The following is a 13,779-nucleotide window of genomic DNA, read 5'->3' as shown; positions in this document are numbered from 1 at the left end:
CGTTCCACGGCGTTAAAAGCCACATCATCTCCTGAAAGACGTCTTCATCGTGTCTTAGCTAGTGGTCTGGCGGGATCATTCAGCGGAGCAGTTGCGGCTCAATTTTGTAAGTCTTGCTCCTAGGAGAAAGCTTGCAGAGGACTGATCCGCAGTAGTGCCCCGTGGAGCACTTTTCTCCGGAACTGTCGGCTTTGGAGCCATTGCAATGGCTGCACAATTAGGACTTGATGCCTATGGTGATAGACCGACTAGTTCTGAGTCAAGACCCCTTATGCAACGTATTGCTGCTTGGACTCCAATGAAGCCCTTGACCGACGACGAATATGAAAAGATTCTTCAACAGAAGCTGTTCAAGGTGGAGGTGGAGATTTCTCTGGTCGACGATCAGCTGGCTGAACTACGAAGGCTGAGAGCAAAGCAACAAGAACGAGCGGCGTCCGCCAAAGACTCGGACGTGTAAGAGACATGTAATGATAGAATCTGAGTAGTGTATAACAGGGATGGTGGAAGTGGCAAGTGGTCTTGCCGACATTGCACCAAACGAACACCAACATGTAATTAATAAGTGCCGCAGGCTTCAGCTGGGAGGAGGCCTGGAAGTGGGCTATGGTGGTTACGTATTGCACCTGCACAATTGCACGCAAGAGCTCAAGGGGGATCTGGGGAATGTCTCAGACCATATAATCAATACACCGTACCGATGAATCGATGAATCGATGAATCGACAATTGTCAAGTTACCTAACGTTGTGTAGAGCGATGGTTTGAAGGAACAAAAAAGAGTTCCGCTTATCACTCCTCTCATCTGTCGATCGAGTGGTTCAAGCATAAAACCGATTAGTGTGGTGGCGCCTGCATAATAAGCATTGAGCTTGTTCACGGCAGCCGCTGAATCACCTATCGACAGCCGCATTCAGCATTGCATCTTCCGAGTCTTGGTGTAGTAAAGCGTGGGTGCGGGTGGGGATGCCCAGGGTGTTAGGCATTGATTAACAGGTTTGTTTAGGCTTCCGAGGGGTGGGATTTGAGGAGGCCATAGGCGTGGGCATGGGCTCCCGGGATGGGATTTGGCAGCCAGGATTGGTTGTCTTCCAAGGTTTGGATGGCAACAGCAACCGGTGGGCCCGACGGGCCTCCGCACGTCCCAAAAGTCCAAGCCAAGGTTGCTATGCCTATCTCTATGCGGCCTTCCCTTTCAACTGCGACCTCGTGTTGGCCCGCATTTTTGAACATTCCCTCACATAACCTTGTCGGCGCACTCGATCGTCTCAAACCCTGACCTTCGATCTCAGTCCCACGACTGTATTCAAGATTGACACCACCGTTGTCCTGGACCACTTTTCCTCCGAGTATCCAACCTTTCTCGAACGGAATTCCGCCGCAGAGGGCAACATTGCAGAGGTTGGTGGGAGGAATTTGAGAAACACAGAGCTTTAACACCGATGCACTTGAAGCAGAGAACTGTTCTCAGAGTCAACATGTACGGTCATGAATGCATATAAGCCACATCCTACGCCAAAGAGCTGGCTCTTAAGAAGACTCCGGTGTAGCTGGCATGATCCCCCGTCGCAAATCACTATACCCATCGCATTCTAGATCGAGGACCATACTGCTAGGGACATAAACATCTACCATGCCTTTGGTCAATGGCACCTCCTTCGCCGCCGTCATTCTCCTGGTGTACCTGTCCACGTTTGTCTTACTCGCCGTTTTCCGGATTGTGACCGGCGTTTCGATCCAAAGGATTGGTTACTTCAGCTTCAGACATATCTCCTACACTCCAAGAGAAGGTTTAAGGATAGACTTGCGCGGAATTGGCCTCAGTCTTCACCGGCCGACGTTTGCTCAACCGTCCTGGGTGAGCTTGGTCTTTGAGGAATTGAAAATCACTCTCGATCCTGCAACCTTTGAGACTTCCCCAGCCATTTCTGCGGACGGATCAGGCTCACATGAGAAGCGCGGGGATGACGAGCCCGCGAATAAGGAGTCGAAGGGTCGCAGAGGAAAGAGAAGCCAATTGTGGAAGAAGTTAACAAATGTCAAGGAGCGTATCAAGCGCATTCACAGCAGAATCCACCTGCTTCGCCTGTTCGATATTGTTGCTACGAATACAACAGCCGAGGTTGTGGGAGTGGGCTATGTTCAGATATCTTCTTTCACTGCCGCTGTCTATACGCGCCGAAAACTCCTTGATAGAGGTCGACTATTTCGCCATAAGAAAGACCCAACAGGTGGTCAGAAGCCCGCAGAATGGGTTTTCACCGTGAAGAGCATCATAATGGGTGTGGGAGGCCGCGATCCGATCGAGGTCCTCGATGGTATGACTATCAACATCCACGGACTGTTGTACAAAGAGCGAGCAGGTTTACGTGATACATCAATTGCAATAAAGGCCGGCCGCCTTTATGTACCTGTTGATGAGATTACCCAATTTTCACGCCGAGGCAAGCGAGAGATGAAGAGTCAACAGCCTCCGCAGATCTTGAGCCCCATCGAAGAAATTACCTTTGAGGACGTTGTTGAGGAGCTTGACAGTCCTGGTAGTCGAGAGGCTTCAATCGTCCAGGCTGTGGCAGATTCCAAAGAGTTCTTCAGTTCCATCCTTCAAAGTGTCCAAGAGATCCAACTGGCCTTGAGCTTCGTCCGAATCTCTAAAGAGGTTGAGTCTCTTCGCCAGGCAAACCTCCCTCTTACTGCTAATGTCGTCATCCATGAAATTGGCATCGACTTGCATCGACTTGATCAAAAATCCCCGGCTCACCGGACATACTTCTCAAGAGACGACATTGCTCATCAAGCCTTGGTGGCTGCCTTGTCGATCTCTGTGAGCTTGGACGAGGATGATTCACACACAAACAAGATTATGTATATACCCATGGCGACTACTACCATAAGGACGACTTTGCCTGCAAAGACCATGAGCTTCACACAAGATCGTGATGTTGCTGAGCGAAATACCAACATTCTATATGCAAATTTCGTCGTCACATCCCCCTCGGTCGATCTAGTCCCGCAACATCTTATCAGACTATTGGCTATAGCACAGCACAGACCTGCTTCGACTAGCCCTTCACCTGCTCGTCATAGTCTTATTTCTCGGTTATTGCCCAAAGCGAGCATCAAACTCTCCATTCACGAACCGGTTGTGAGATTCATTCTACCAGTTGCTGACCCCGCGCACGCTGCTCCTGGCGAGTATGACATGATCATATCTTCGATTTCGTCAGTCTCTTTGGACGTGGAGTCTTCTCATTCCGCTGTCGGAGAGCTTTCATATTCTCTCGGGTCGAATTTTCGGATCATGTCCCACCAACTTTACTATCAAGCATCTACCGGCGTAAAACATAACCTCGTACTTGCCGAAGCGCTGGAAATCAGAACTCAGGTTGTTGCATCTACAGATGTATCGGTCGTCATGTCTGGAAACCTCCGTACTTTCTCAGTTCTCATGGTACGTGAAGAAGTCAGCCAAGGCATCTATAATATAGTCAGGCACTTCAAGCGCCACAGCCGAACCGAAAGGGTGGTTACTACAACCAAACCTTCGCCAACCGCCTTCCTGAGGAAGTTGCCATCGTGGCTTATCGAGGTCAACTTTGAGGGCTCTGGGTGCAGCATCGAGACCGCAGCGATTGATTCTAGTATCTCTAGGCAGACAAGAGGGATTGCACTCGAACTAGAATCATGGACAGCTCACTATCAATCTTCACGTACAGAGCCTGTGAGGAAGCCGGGTCTTACTAGAAGGAAAACCAGCACTTCTGCCCGATTCGACGAGACCTTCTCCACCGGCAAACATACGTCGCACCCTATGTCTCCTCCACGAAGGCATCATAGTGATCCAACCGATGGAAGACGGCTTGCAATTCACGTCAAGGGATTTGAGGGCTACATTATCGAATCCCTCGACAGCTGGGAATCACGCCCATTCCTCTCTGTTCCCAGATGTGAAGTGGCACTCAGCACGTCCCGTGATCATCAAGGTCCATTGTTCCATCTACATTCTGTCATTCGATCGATTTATCTAGAGTTCTCCTTGTACAGATTCTATTCATTTGGAGTGGGAGCCTCGTTCTTGAAAGACGCATTCCTGGGACCTGCTCCTGCCGCTAAAGGTGTCACTAAGTCTACAGCATCTAGCTCCCATGACGCTCAGCCCGAGACGGTTCATTACCCTACACCTCCAGGCTCCGAAATCATCACTATTGATGTCAAAGCAAACTATGTGCAAATAAAGGGCCAAATGCCCTCGGACCCGGCGGTGCTGTTACAGATATATGATGTTTCTGGTGGGCGCCATAGGTGGTCTGCACCCTTTTTTAGGTCTCATTTGATCCGCTTGCACGCTGAAGCGCCCCATCTCAAGCGTGTATGGGCACGTGTGGTCGGCGCAAGTAATATCCGTGTTGACCTTCGTCATAACAAGAAGAAGACTATCCACGGTACGGTCGAGGAAAAGTCGATTGATGTGTCATTGGACTTCATCCGTATTGGAGTTCCTCATGGACTGCAGATGTACAAAGTCTTTGACAACTTTATCAATACGGGAAAGGCAATGGCACAGCTTCAGCACCGTTTCCAAACAAGAACTAATCAATATATTTTGAGAAAGGATCCAGTGGGCCCCAAGCAAATACCTCGTGTGTCATTGCGTTGCAAAGCACTTTGCTTTGAGTTTGAAGACGATCCCTTTGAGTGGAAACTCGGTGTGATCTATAGCATGGGGCGCATTGAGCAGAAGCAACGCTTAGCACGAGCAGATGCATATCGCTTGAAAGTCAAACGACTGAACGAAGAAAGAGTCCCTCGATCATCCTCACGATACAGAGCTCATTCAAGTCGCGGCGCCTCACCAGGTGCTGCTTCAAGTTACCACTCACGACGATCGCGGAGTTTTGATAACAATCCAACTCCTCGCAAAAGATCTACATCTCGGGGACGCCGCGGGAGAGAATCAGGAAAGATCCGTTATGATCGCGATGGAGTTTGTTCCCTGTCAAATAATGCCAAAATCAATGCCAAAGAGGCTTGGGATAAGCTCGAAGCACATAACGCCAGAAGTTGGAAAAAGAAGGTTGATTGGATGACTCAGATGCAAAACAACACCATCAGAAACATTCGGCACATGTTCGCTGGAGCTGATGAACCACCAGATGAATCTGAAGAGCATGAAGCAATCCTAAGCATTCCCAATCGGCCTGGACTGATGACAGTAATCATTAGCGACCTGCATCTCGTCGTTGATAAGCCTTCATTTCCACAGGCGGAGCTGCCGAAATTTCTGCACGATATCGGGAAAGGAATGCCCTACGACACGGAATACGCACTTTTGGTCCCTCTCAGTCTTGCCCTTGACATGGGCGAGGCTCGTGTCATGCTCCGTGACTATCCTCTAAGCCTGCTCCATGTACCCGCTATCAGACCAGGGCAACCACCTAGATTGCCAAGTTGGTCCTTACGCTCAGATTTTGTCATCGCTGAAGAATTTCGAGATGATCAGTCTACAAAACATGTCAAGGTTACCATTGTACCAAAAGGTCAACACGACAACGAAGGAGGTTCCATTCCAGCCTTCGCTATTGATGTCAGGAGAACGGTGTCACCCGTGAAGACCTTCTCTCGTCCCGTTGTAGACATCAATACAAGTCTACCCACTACTATATCCTGGGGTACATCATATCAACCTGTCATCCAAGACATGATGATGATTATCGAGGGCTTTACTAAGCCAGAGATAGATCCATCCGACCGCGTGGGCTTTTGGGACAAAATTCGACTAAGCTTTCATTCAAGGCTGACTGTCAACTGGAAGGGCGATGGCGACGTGCAATTGCGCCTCAAAGGGTCAAGAGATCCCTATGTTGTGACTGGCTATGGAGCCGGGTTTGTGATGTGTTGGCGAAGCGATGTTCAATTGTCAATACATTCTGGGGATGATCCTCGAAACTTCATGACTGTCAGGAGTGGAGAGTACGTGCTAGCCATTCCTGACTACAGCCATGAAGCCCGTAATTCACCTGAACAGAAGGCAAGACATGACAGCGACAGCATGTCCAGCAATAACTCACAGAAGAATGCTGCGATATTCAAGAAGGTCATCATGAAGGTCTCTGGCAACGTCCAGTGGACCGCTGGGCTTGTTTTTGAGAGAGACTTGGACGATGGCGGGCGATCTTCAGAATTCGAGCCTCATTATGGAGTCGTTCTCAAGAATCCGAATCAGATGCACGATGTGGATCTGAAGGACTATGATGCTTTCAGGGGCTTTCGCAGCAATCACATTCATCTCTCAGTTGCAGTCGCTGCTCCTTACGACCGAGATTGGTTGAAAGGCGACTCCACTCCTTCTGAGAGTTACAACAGTGTCCATCTAAGTCCAAGATTTTTTACTCACTTCTTCAATTGGTGGTCTTTGTTTTCGGGAGTAATGTCTCTTCCCATCCGACAAGGACCTCTGTGGAGAGGGCCTGAGAAGTCAAGCAAAAAGTTTGGCAGACATCTAGCGACCATAAAGTACGGCCTTTTGTTGTCGCCACTTTACATCGCCCATGTCTATAAGCACAAAGATGCCGAGGACTATCAAGAGGATGTTGTGTCAGCAACCGGGATCAAATTCAAAATTGACAGCTTCATAATGGATATCCACCAACGAAGAGAGTATTTTAATACTCTCTCCAAGGGCAAATCCGAGCAGATGAGGACTAGCGCTATGAAGATCAATAAGGCTGAACTTGATTTCATACGGGCTGACATGAGAGCAGTGGCTGCAAGTATAGGGGGCACAACCGCGGAGGATCTTCAGAAGGCTACGGACGAAATGCTGTCAACGTTTCAAGACGCACCAGTCAATGTGGACCTATCCCAGTTTACAATTCCTGACCACGATTTCACTTGGATCGATATGGACGATTTTGTTGAGCTAGATTGGGTTCTTCCGGCGGAGTCAAATCCAGAAACCAAAATCCTCCCTCTCGCATTTACTCCTCGATTTACGTACTTTCGACAAACTGATCAAGGAAATTCTATACATGGCGATGAATCACGTGTTAGTCCATTTGGAGAGGAGAACACACACTTCTGCGTCATGTCTCAACACAATGATCCACGGAAAGTACAGATGAATTTGATCGAAGATCGACTACATGACTTGGAGGAAAAACTGCAGACACACAATCGCCTGATGAGTGATCATGAACTTCTAGTCATCCGAGACGGTGATCATGACAAAACTATCAAAGATAAACACGCAACTCTTCTTGCGCAACAAAAAGAATTGGAGAGTAAACAAAAATTCCTTCAACATGGACTTCGCCGGTTAGCTGCACACGTGGCTCCTGGAGACAATATTGAACCGGCATCTGGGCTGAGACACGGCAGTACTGCAACAACATTGACTGAAAATGATAACCAGTCTACCGCTAATCAGCATGTTGACATGGATGGCCTCTACTCGGCTTCTCATGATGAATTCGCCAGTGACTTTAACAACCGGTTCATCATTCATAACGCACAGCTCAAATGGAACAACGACCTTCGGAATATCATTTTACGCTACAGTCATCAAGTCAGTCAACGACGTGGTTTTGTCTACTATATGTCACGCCGAGCCGTCAAATTCATCCTTGATATAGTCGATGAACAAGCGAAATCCAAGGAGCGACGACGCAAACGAGAGAGAAAGCAAGACCTTCAAGTCCCCCCAACTCCCAGCGTCATCTCTCCAACAGACGAGAAGGACGAAGATTCAGTAATTGAAGATAGAATCAAACAGCTGCTGAACGATGCAAAACGATTTGTCCATGCTGCAGATGAGGATGATGATCAATCTACGAAACAAGAGAGTGAGCCATCACCTGACCGAAGACACTCCTTCAGCAGTGATATAGGTGATGGCATATCCGAAAATTTCAAGGCAATGAATGGCTACCATGTTCGACTGGTCGCTCCACAAATACAACTCCAGAGTGAAAAGAACACTAAATCTGTTGTCTTGGTATCAGCCAAAGGCATGCAATTGAAAGTGGTTGCAATAATGGACAAGGCTCGAATGGCAGATGAGGTCAGTGGTTTGGTGCAGCGCCGATTTGCTCTTGACATGGATGGAGCACAATTCTTCGTTGCGAGTACGAAAACGCTTGCAAGATACCTTCATCTTTATTCGGGCAATCGATACGGCAATACTCCCGGATCTTCATGGCCTCCATGGGTCTCTCTAGAAGCGATGTTTGATTTTCATTTGGACCCCTTTGGCTTTCAAAGAGTCATACAGAAAACATCGGCAAGTCTCCGATACGAAAAGTACAACCCACTTCGCCTGAAGTACAACGAAGAGGTGGAGAGTAATGAGACTGGTGAGATCAAACACCCGTCACGGAAAGAAAACCGTATCGATCACTTGTGGGTCGATTTCCCTCGGGTTCGTGCTCGTTGCGATTCTACACAATATTACTCCATGTATATCATTGTCTTGGATCTACTTCTCTACAGTGAGCCTTTGGAAAAGACTCGCAGTGAAAGGTTGGAGAAGATCATGCTTGCTTCCGACTTTAGCGATTTGAGAGGGGCTCCTGAAATGGCTGAAAGCTTACAAGAGAGAATCCGACAGCTTGAAGACATCAAACTTCATTTCCAGATCAATGCCAAATATTTGGATAAGGAAGGGTGGCAAGACCGGATCAACCTCGAGAAGGACCTCGCCAATTGCGAGGACGAATTGTTTTTCATCATGAAAGCCATCAATACTTCTCAGCAGAAGATCGACGATCGCAAAACATCTCAATCTAGCGGACTTCTACGATGGTATTTAAGTGCTTCAGAGGTAGTTTGGCATCTCATGCGTGGCAAAGATGACCCATTACTCGAATTTCAACTTGGCAATGCAGCCTACGAACGGATCGACAACAGTGACGGCTCAAATCACAACGCAGTCGAGATTGAACACATTCGAGGATGGAATTTACTACCCAATGCCATCTACCCTGAAATCATCAGTCCATACTTCGACCCCTCGAACCGACGACCAAGCGTGGCAGAAGTGCAAAAGATGGTTTTGGTACACTGGTATATGCTTGAAGCTATCGCGGGTATACCAGTCCTGGAGCAATTTCACGTCACAGTCTTCCCGTTAAAAGTGCAACTTGAGCGAGAGCTAGGAAAGAAGCTATTTGAGTATATCTTCCCTGGTGTTGGGTCCAACGCGTTTGACAATGGCAATTTTTCACCCCTCATGGTGAAAAATATGCAACCCATCGAAGATGATGCTGAAGATCCAGAGTTGGAAGAAGCTCGTGTAGCTTTAATGACTGGAAATGAAAGTCGAGTTTCCACGAGCATAGATGGAAAGCGTGACACATCTCCAGGAGTAATGGCCAGGAGACTAAAGCCGACATACACACTCCATCACAATACTTCTGGCCGCAACGGGACAGCATCACAGAATAAGAAAGGCTTGGGTATTTCTCCTGAGCATCACAGATTTTTCAAGCACTTCAATTCTTCCAATGCAAGGTCCGCAGCCTTGGGACCCCTCAACCATCCAGCTCCTTTGCGTAAATCATCAGCTAGTAGCTTGCGCTCAACAAGGAAAAATGATGCATCGTCTACGAGTCTCGTGGGATTGGGCAACAGCGAAGAAAAGAAGAAAAATCCCCTACACCGTGGTGCCAGCAAGGATCGAGGCTTAGGAAGCAAGAACAAGAAAGACAAGGCTGCCGATGATCTCTCACAGATGATGTCTCGAGCTTCAAACTACATGACACTGGCACATGTGAAATTGAACAGTTTCGTTATCTGTCTAAGCTACAAGGGCAAGAGTGATCGCAATTTCGAAGATTTGCACGATTTCGTCTTTCGCATGCCGACGCTCGAATATCGTAACAAAACTTGGTCCAATCTGGATCTTGCGTTGAAGCTCAAAAAGGACGTCATCAGAGCTCTCATCTCTCATACAGGCGCCATCATTGGGAACAAATTCTCCCATCACCGTCCCAGCAAGAAACAAGTCGAGCGACTGAAAGAAATCGCACATAACTCCACACTTGGCAACTCCGACTTCAACCTCACACAACCCTCCACATCCGAGACGACGAGCTTATACTCGTTCTCCCAAGACAGCAAAGACGACGACGACTTCGAATCGAGTGGAATCACCTTCCAATCCCCCGTCGGCACGAACGGGCACAAGATCGGGACATTCGGCGGACCCCTCCTGCGTAGTGGCAGCTGGGCTAGCAACATCAACAACTACCCGACAAGCCCGAACCCATCCACTCTCCCACTCCCCAGACCGAACACATCCAGCCTGGCAATGCCAATTCCCCGCTCAAGCCCCGCTGCACCACCCACCTCGACGACATCAGGCGCATCGAGCACACCATTATCCATCAATACATCATCCACTCCACCCCTTGACCCAGCCCGCCGCCCCTCCACAGCAACCGGCTCGCGCAGTCTGCTGAAAGACACAATCGGCCGCCACTTCTCCGGCGACACGGTCAAGGGCCGCGTGTCGTTCGGCCCGCTCAGTCTCGGGAAGAGCGAGAGCCATCGTGAGAGCAGCGCCAAGGACAAAGATAAAGAACGGGAGAATGGAAACACCGCCGGTGCTCATGACGACGGCATCGAGAGCGATCCCGAGGGCCACAAGAAGAAAAGCGTCCTTTTGCTGGGCAAGAAATATCTGAATCGTTTGAGTTGAGCTGAGCTGGGTTGATGTCGTTTGCGTGGGGTTGGTGGTTTGACACACAGGGTAGAATGGGATGATATGTTGATATGTTGATGACGACGGCGGCCTCGGTGGTTGTGGCGTGGCGTGGCGTGGCGTGGCGTTCGTTTCTGAGAAAAAGCCAGGATTCAAACTTTACTTTGACTACTAAGTATTTACTTGAGGGACAGTGAACGCACAGATGCAGATTATGTACGTAGATGTCCTTTTTTCTTTCAATAACAAAAACGTAAAATTATGATTTCCTTTCTGGTTCGTTCATGATTGATTGATTCTATTGGGAATTTTGGAATAGGCGTTCGTTACTGTCTCTCTGATTCAAGTTCGTAAAGGGGAAACAGCAAGGCTAGGATATGGAAAGATGAAATACTCCCACAGTCCTCCGCGAGTGCTCCGTTTCCAGTCCCAAAATTCAAGTGAATCATCGCCCGACCAAGATAGCTGGGCGTTGCTGTCTGCTGCCAGTGGTTGACCAAGGATGCTTGGTGGCAGCGTGCTTATTGTGAAGAATCTTGCCCAAATCCCAAGTCATGCTTGCTATACTCAATGTCTGACAATAGGCCTTTCACTAGAGATCAAGCCCAGCTCTCTCATCGTCCTCCGGATCCTCTTGCAGGGCACCACCTCCATTTTGATTGCTATCGACACTGCCATCGACATCACCTGCGGCGTGCTCCTTGCTTTCATGGTCATCACCTCCCTTGTACGTTACGAGTTCCTCTTCTTCGACGAAGTCGAACGCACCTTTGACCGGCCGGGGCTTCTTCCAACCCATCATGGCTTCATTCGGGAGATAAGTGTCGAAAGTGGGATATAGGGTCAAGAAATGATCGAAATACATTAATCCACAGTTGAGGGTTCGCACCGTCGCCTCCAGTTTCATGCCCACACGCAAGTCTTCCTGAATGATGGATTCGATGAAAAAGAGATACTCGTCGTCTTTCTCCTCTTGTCCTGTTGTGGGTTTATCTGCTTCTCTACGTGCCTGTTCATGCTCCTCCGCTGTCAGATCCTCCGGTGGTGCTTCCGGATTTTTCCAAGCTTTTGCATAGACACGTCCGACAGGACGGAAGTGCGCGGAGTTAGCTGTGTAGATTTCCTTACATTCAGCTGTTGGTGGTTCTACCCGGGTAATTTCCAGTCCAACATAGTTTTCCACGGAGACGACTTCGAGGTTTTTGGAGCCTTTCATGACATCGAGGTAAAAGGTGTAGACTTGCTCCGTCGCTGCGCCGGCGATACCGAATTGCAGGATTTGGCTCGCCTCTTCCGGCTTGAGGCCGACGAAATGTGCCTCTGTGTTGTTGGGATCGCCCCACCAGGTTTCTCCGTCATATTCAGAATACTGCCCCCCAAAAAGGGTTGAACAAGCTCTGTTGAAGTCTCCTGGTAGACGCCGTGAGGCCTCTGCAATGCTCCAGAGTTCTGGGTTTGCATCATAGCGGCAGAAGTTACGTGTCTTGAGAACATCAGCACTGTATTCCGGGCACACGTCGTGCTGTAGTAGATAGTCCATGAAGCGTTCCAAAGTGCTAGTAACACGATCGACGACTTCACGCTGCTCAAAACCATACAAAGGCCCAGCATGACGGGAGAGAAACCCTTTCATACAGGCTTCAAAGTCCACGGCATATAGGCTAGTCTCAGTCTCCAGGTCACGCTTCTCCTCTGTGATTGATGCATTGCTGAGAATGCTTGCTATCGTAGATTTGTCCATGTTGCTGAGATCTTGTCCGCCTTGGAACGCGTTAGGGCCACATTCAACACCGCCATAAGTAAGGTATTTGAAGAGAACGTCACGACGCTCTGGACTTAGTTTGCGGGTGCGCTCAAAACGAGCTATGGCAGTCAGAATACGGTCGATGAAATGTGATTTTGGATCATAGAGCTCTCTTTCTTCAGCGTATTGCTCCGGGGTCAAGGGGGTGTCGGCGAAGAAGCTCTCGAATCCTGTAGGTTTGTCGAGGCCACGTTGACTAGCGGGCTTCCTCTTTTTCTTCTTTTTCTTTTTCTTTTCGGCTGTCTCTGGCGGAAGATTGGAGATCTTACCATAATCGCCTTCGAGACGTTCCGCATCATCATCACCGTCGTCGTCGGCATTTTGTTCCTTTGAGTGATCGATTTCAAGATTACTAGATGATTGCTGGGCTTCGCCGCTGGATGTTTTGGTGTCGGTAGTCGATCTGAGAGGAATGGATTTTTGATTCAGATCGGCCTCTACCGAGATCTGAGAATTGACAGATCCATTTGGACTTTCCCATGAGCCAGAGCTATTTGCAGCGTTCTCGGGAATGCTCGCCATGCTGAAAGAGTAATGTAAGAGAGCTCAACGGTGGGCAGAGAACTGGATTGAGAGTAGCTTGGATGATAAACAATGAAAGTGGTTGAAGTGGAGAGATCAAGAGAATGGGTTGAGTATTTGGATGAATGCGACTGCTCGATTGTAAAGGCTGGAGACATTCTTCACCTTCCTTGTGTCACCATGGCCGCTTCATGGTTGACGGTGAGAAAACGAAAGGTGTGTCTTGTGTGAAGCAAAAGTGAAGAGATCATGTCCTGCACATGCACATGCACTGCACCGTTTCCTGTTTGTCCTGATATCACAAATTCTATGTTCAGCAGCAGGAGTAAGAAGCGGACAAGGCTGCGGTTTAGACGCAAATGAAGTCACTGGAAAGACGATGTTTGAAAGGATGCAAGGTTAGCCCAGTAAGATAGCCAATTAAGCCATGTGGCCCCCACACTTTCACCTGGCAGCACCTATTTAGTCTAGCAGCTCACCCCCGGAAGTACCTAAAGTTTCGGAGACCTTGGCTTCGATCTAGGGGTTGATAGGCACCGAACCACCCAATCTTTAAGCATGATTGGCCTCCTGACCCTGGCGCATGCCCCTCAGCTTCCCCTCCAAACAACCCTTGGAATCCCGCTGAACGATCCTTCATGCACGTTTCAGCTCGACTACCCCCACCATCACTTTATATAACGCTCTGATGTTGCGACCCAGACCTGACCTGTAGTCTGTAACGGTCTATCTTTCCTGTCTGTTTGTCTGTCTCT

At 48.8% G+C, this 13,779-nt stretch overlaps 3 protein-coding genes across 3 annotated transcripts; 2 read left to right on the top strand and 1 right to left on the bottom strand.

The window, feature by feature from the left end:
• Positions 1 to 227: 227 nt before the first annotated feature.
• On the top strand, positions 228 to 460 carry LTR84_005527 (uncharacterized protein; the record flags this gene model as incomplete). The annotated part of the gene is made up of 2 exons (XM_064849095.1): positions 228 to 236; positions 260 to 460. 2 exons carry the CDS (start codon positions 228 to 230, stop codon positions 458 to 460), a joined length of 210 nt encoding a protein of 69 aa, XP_064704309.1.
• A 1,172-nt stretch (positions 461 to 1,632) lies between these two features.
• Positions 1,633 to 10,695, top strand: LTR84_005526 (uncharacterized protein; the record flags this gene model as incomplete). The annotated part of the gene is made up of 1 exon (XM_064849094.1): positions 1,633 to 10,695. The coding sequence occupies one exon, from the start codon at positions 1,633 to 1,635 to the stop codon at positions 10,693 to 10,695; it is 9,063 nt and encodes a 3,020-aa protein (XP_064704308.1).
• Positions 10,696 to 11,290: 595 nt separating this feature from the next.
• LTR84_005525 (uncharacterized protein) lies at positions 11,291 to 13,024 on the bottom strand (the record flags this gene model as incomplete). The annotated part of the gene is made up of 1 exon (XM_064849093.1): positions 11,291 to 13,024. The coding sequence occupies one exon, from the start codon at positions 13,022 to 13,024 to the stop codon at positions 11,291 to 11,293; it is 1,734 nt and encodes a 577-aa protein (XP_064704307.1).
• Positions 13,025 to 13,779: the final 755 nt, after the last annotated feature.

This window comes from Exophiala bonariae (genome assembly GCF_035927105.1).
Source record: "Exophiala bonariae strain CCFEE 5792 chromosome Unknown scaffold_20, whole genome shotgun sequence".
Classification (NCBI taxonomy): domain Eukaryota; kingdom Fungi; phylum Ascomycota; class Eurotiomycetes; order Chaetothyriales; family Herpotrichiellaceae; genus Exophiala; species Exophiala bonariae.
The sequence above is the reverse complement of the archived record's forward strand: the minus strand, read 5'-3'. Positions and strand labels throughout refer to the sequence as shown.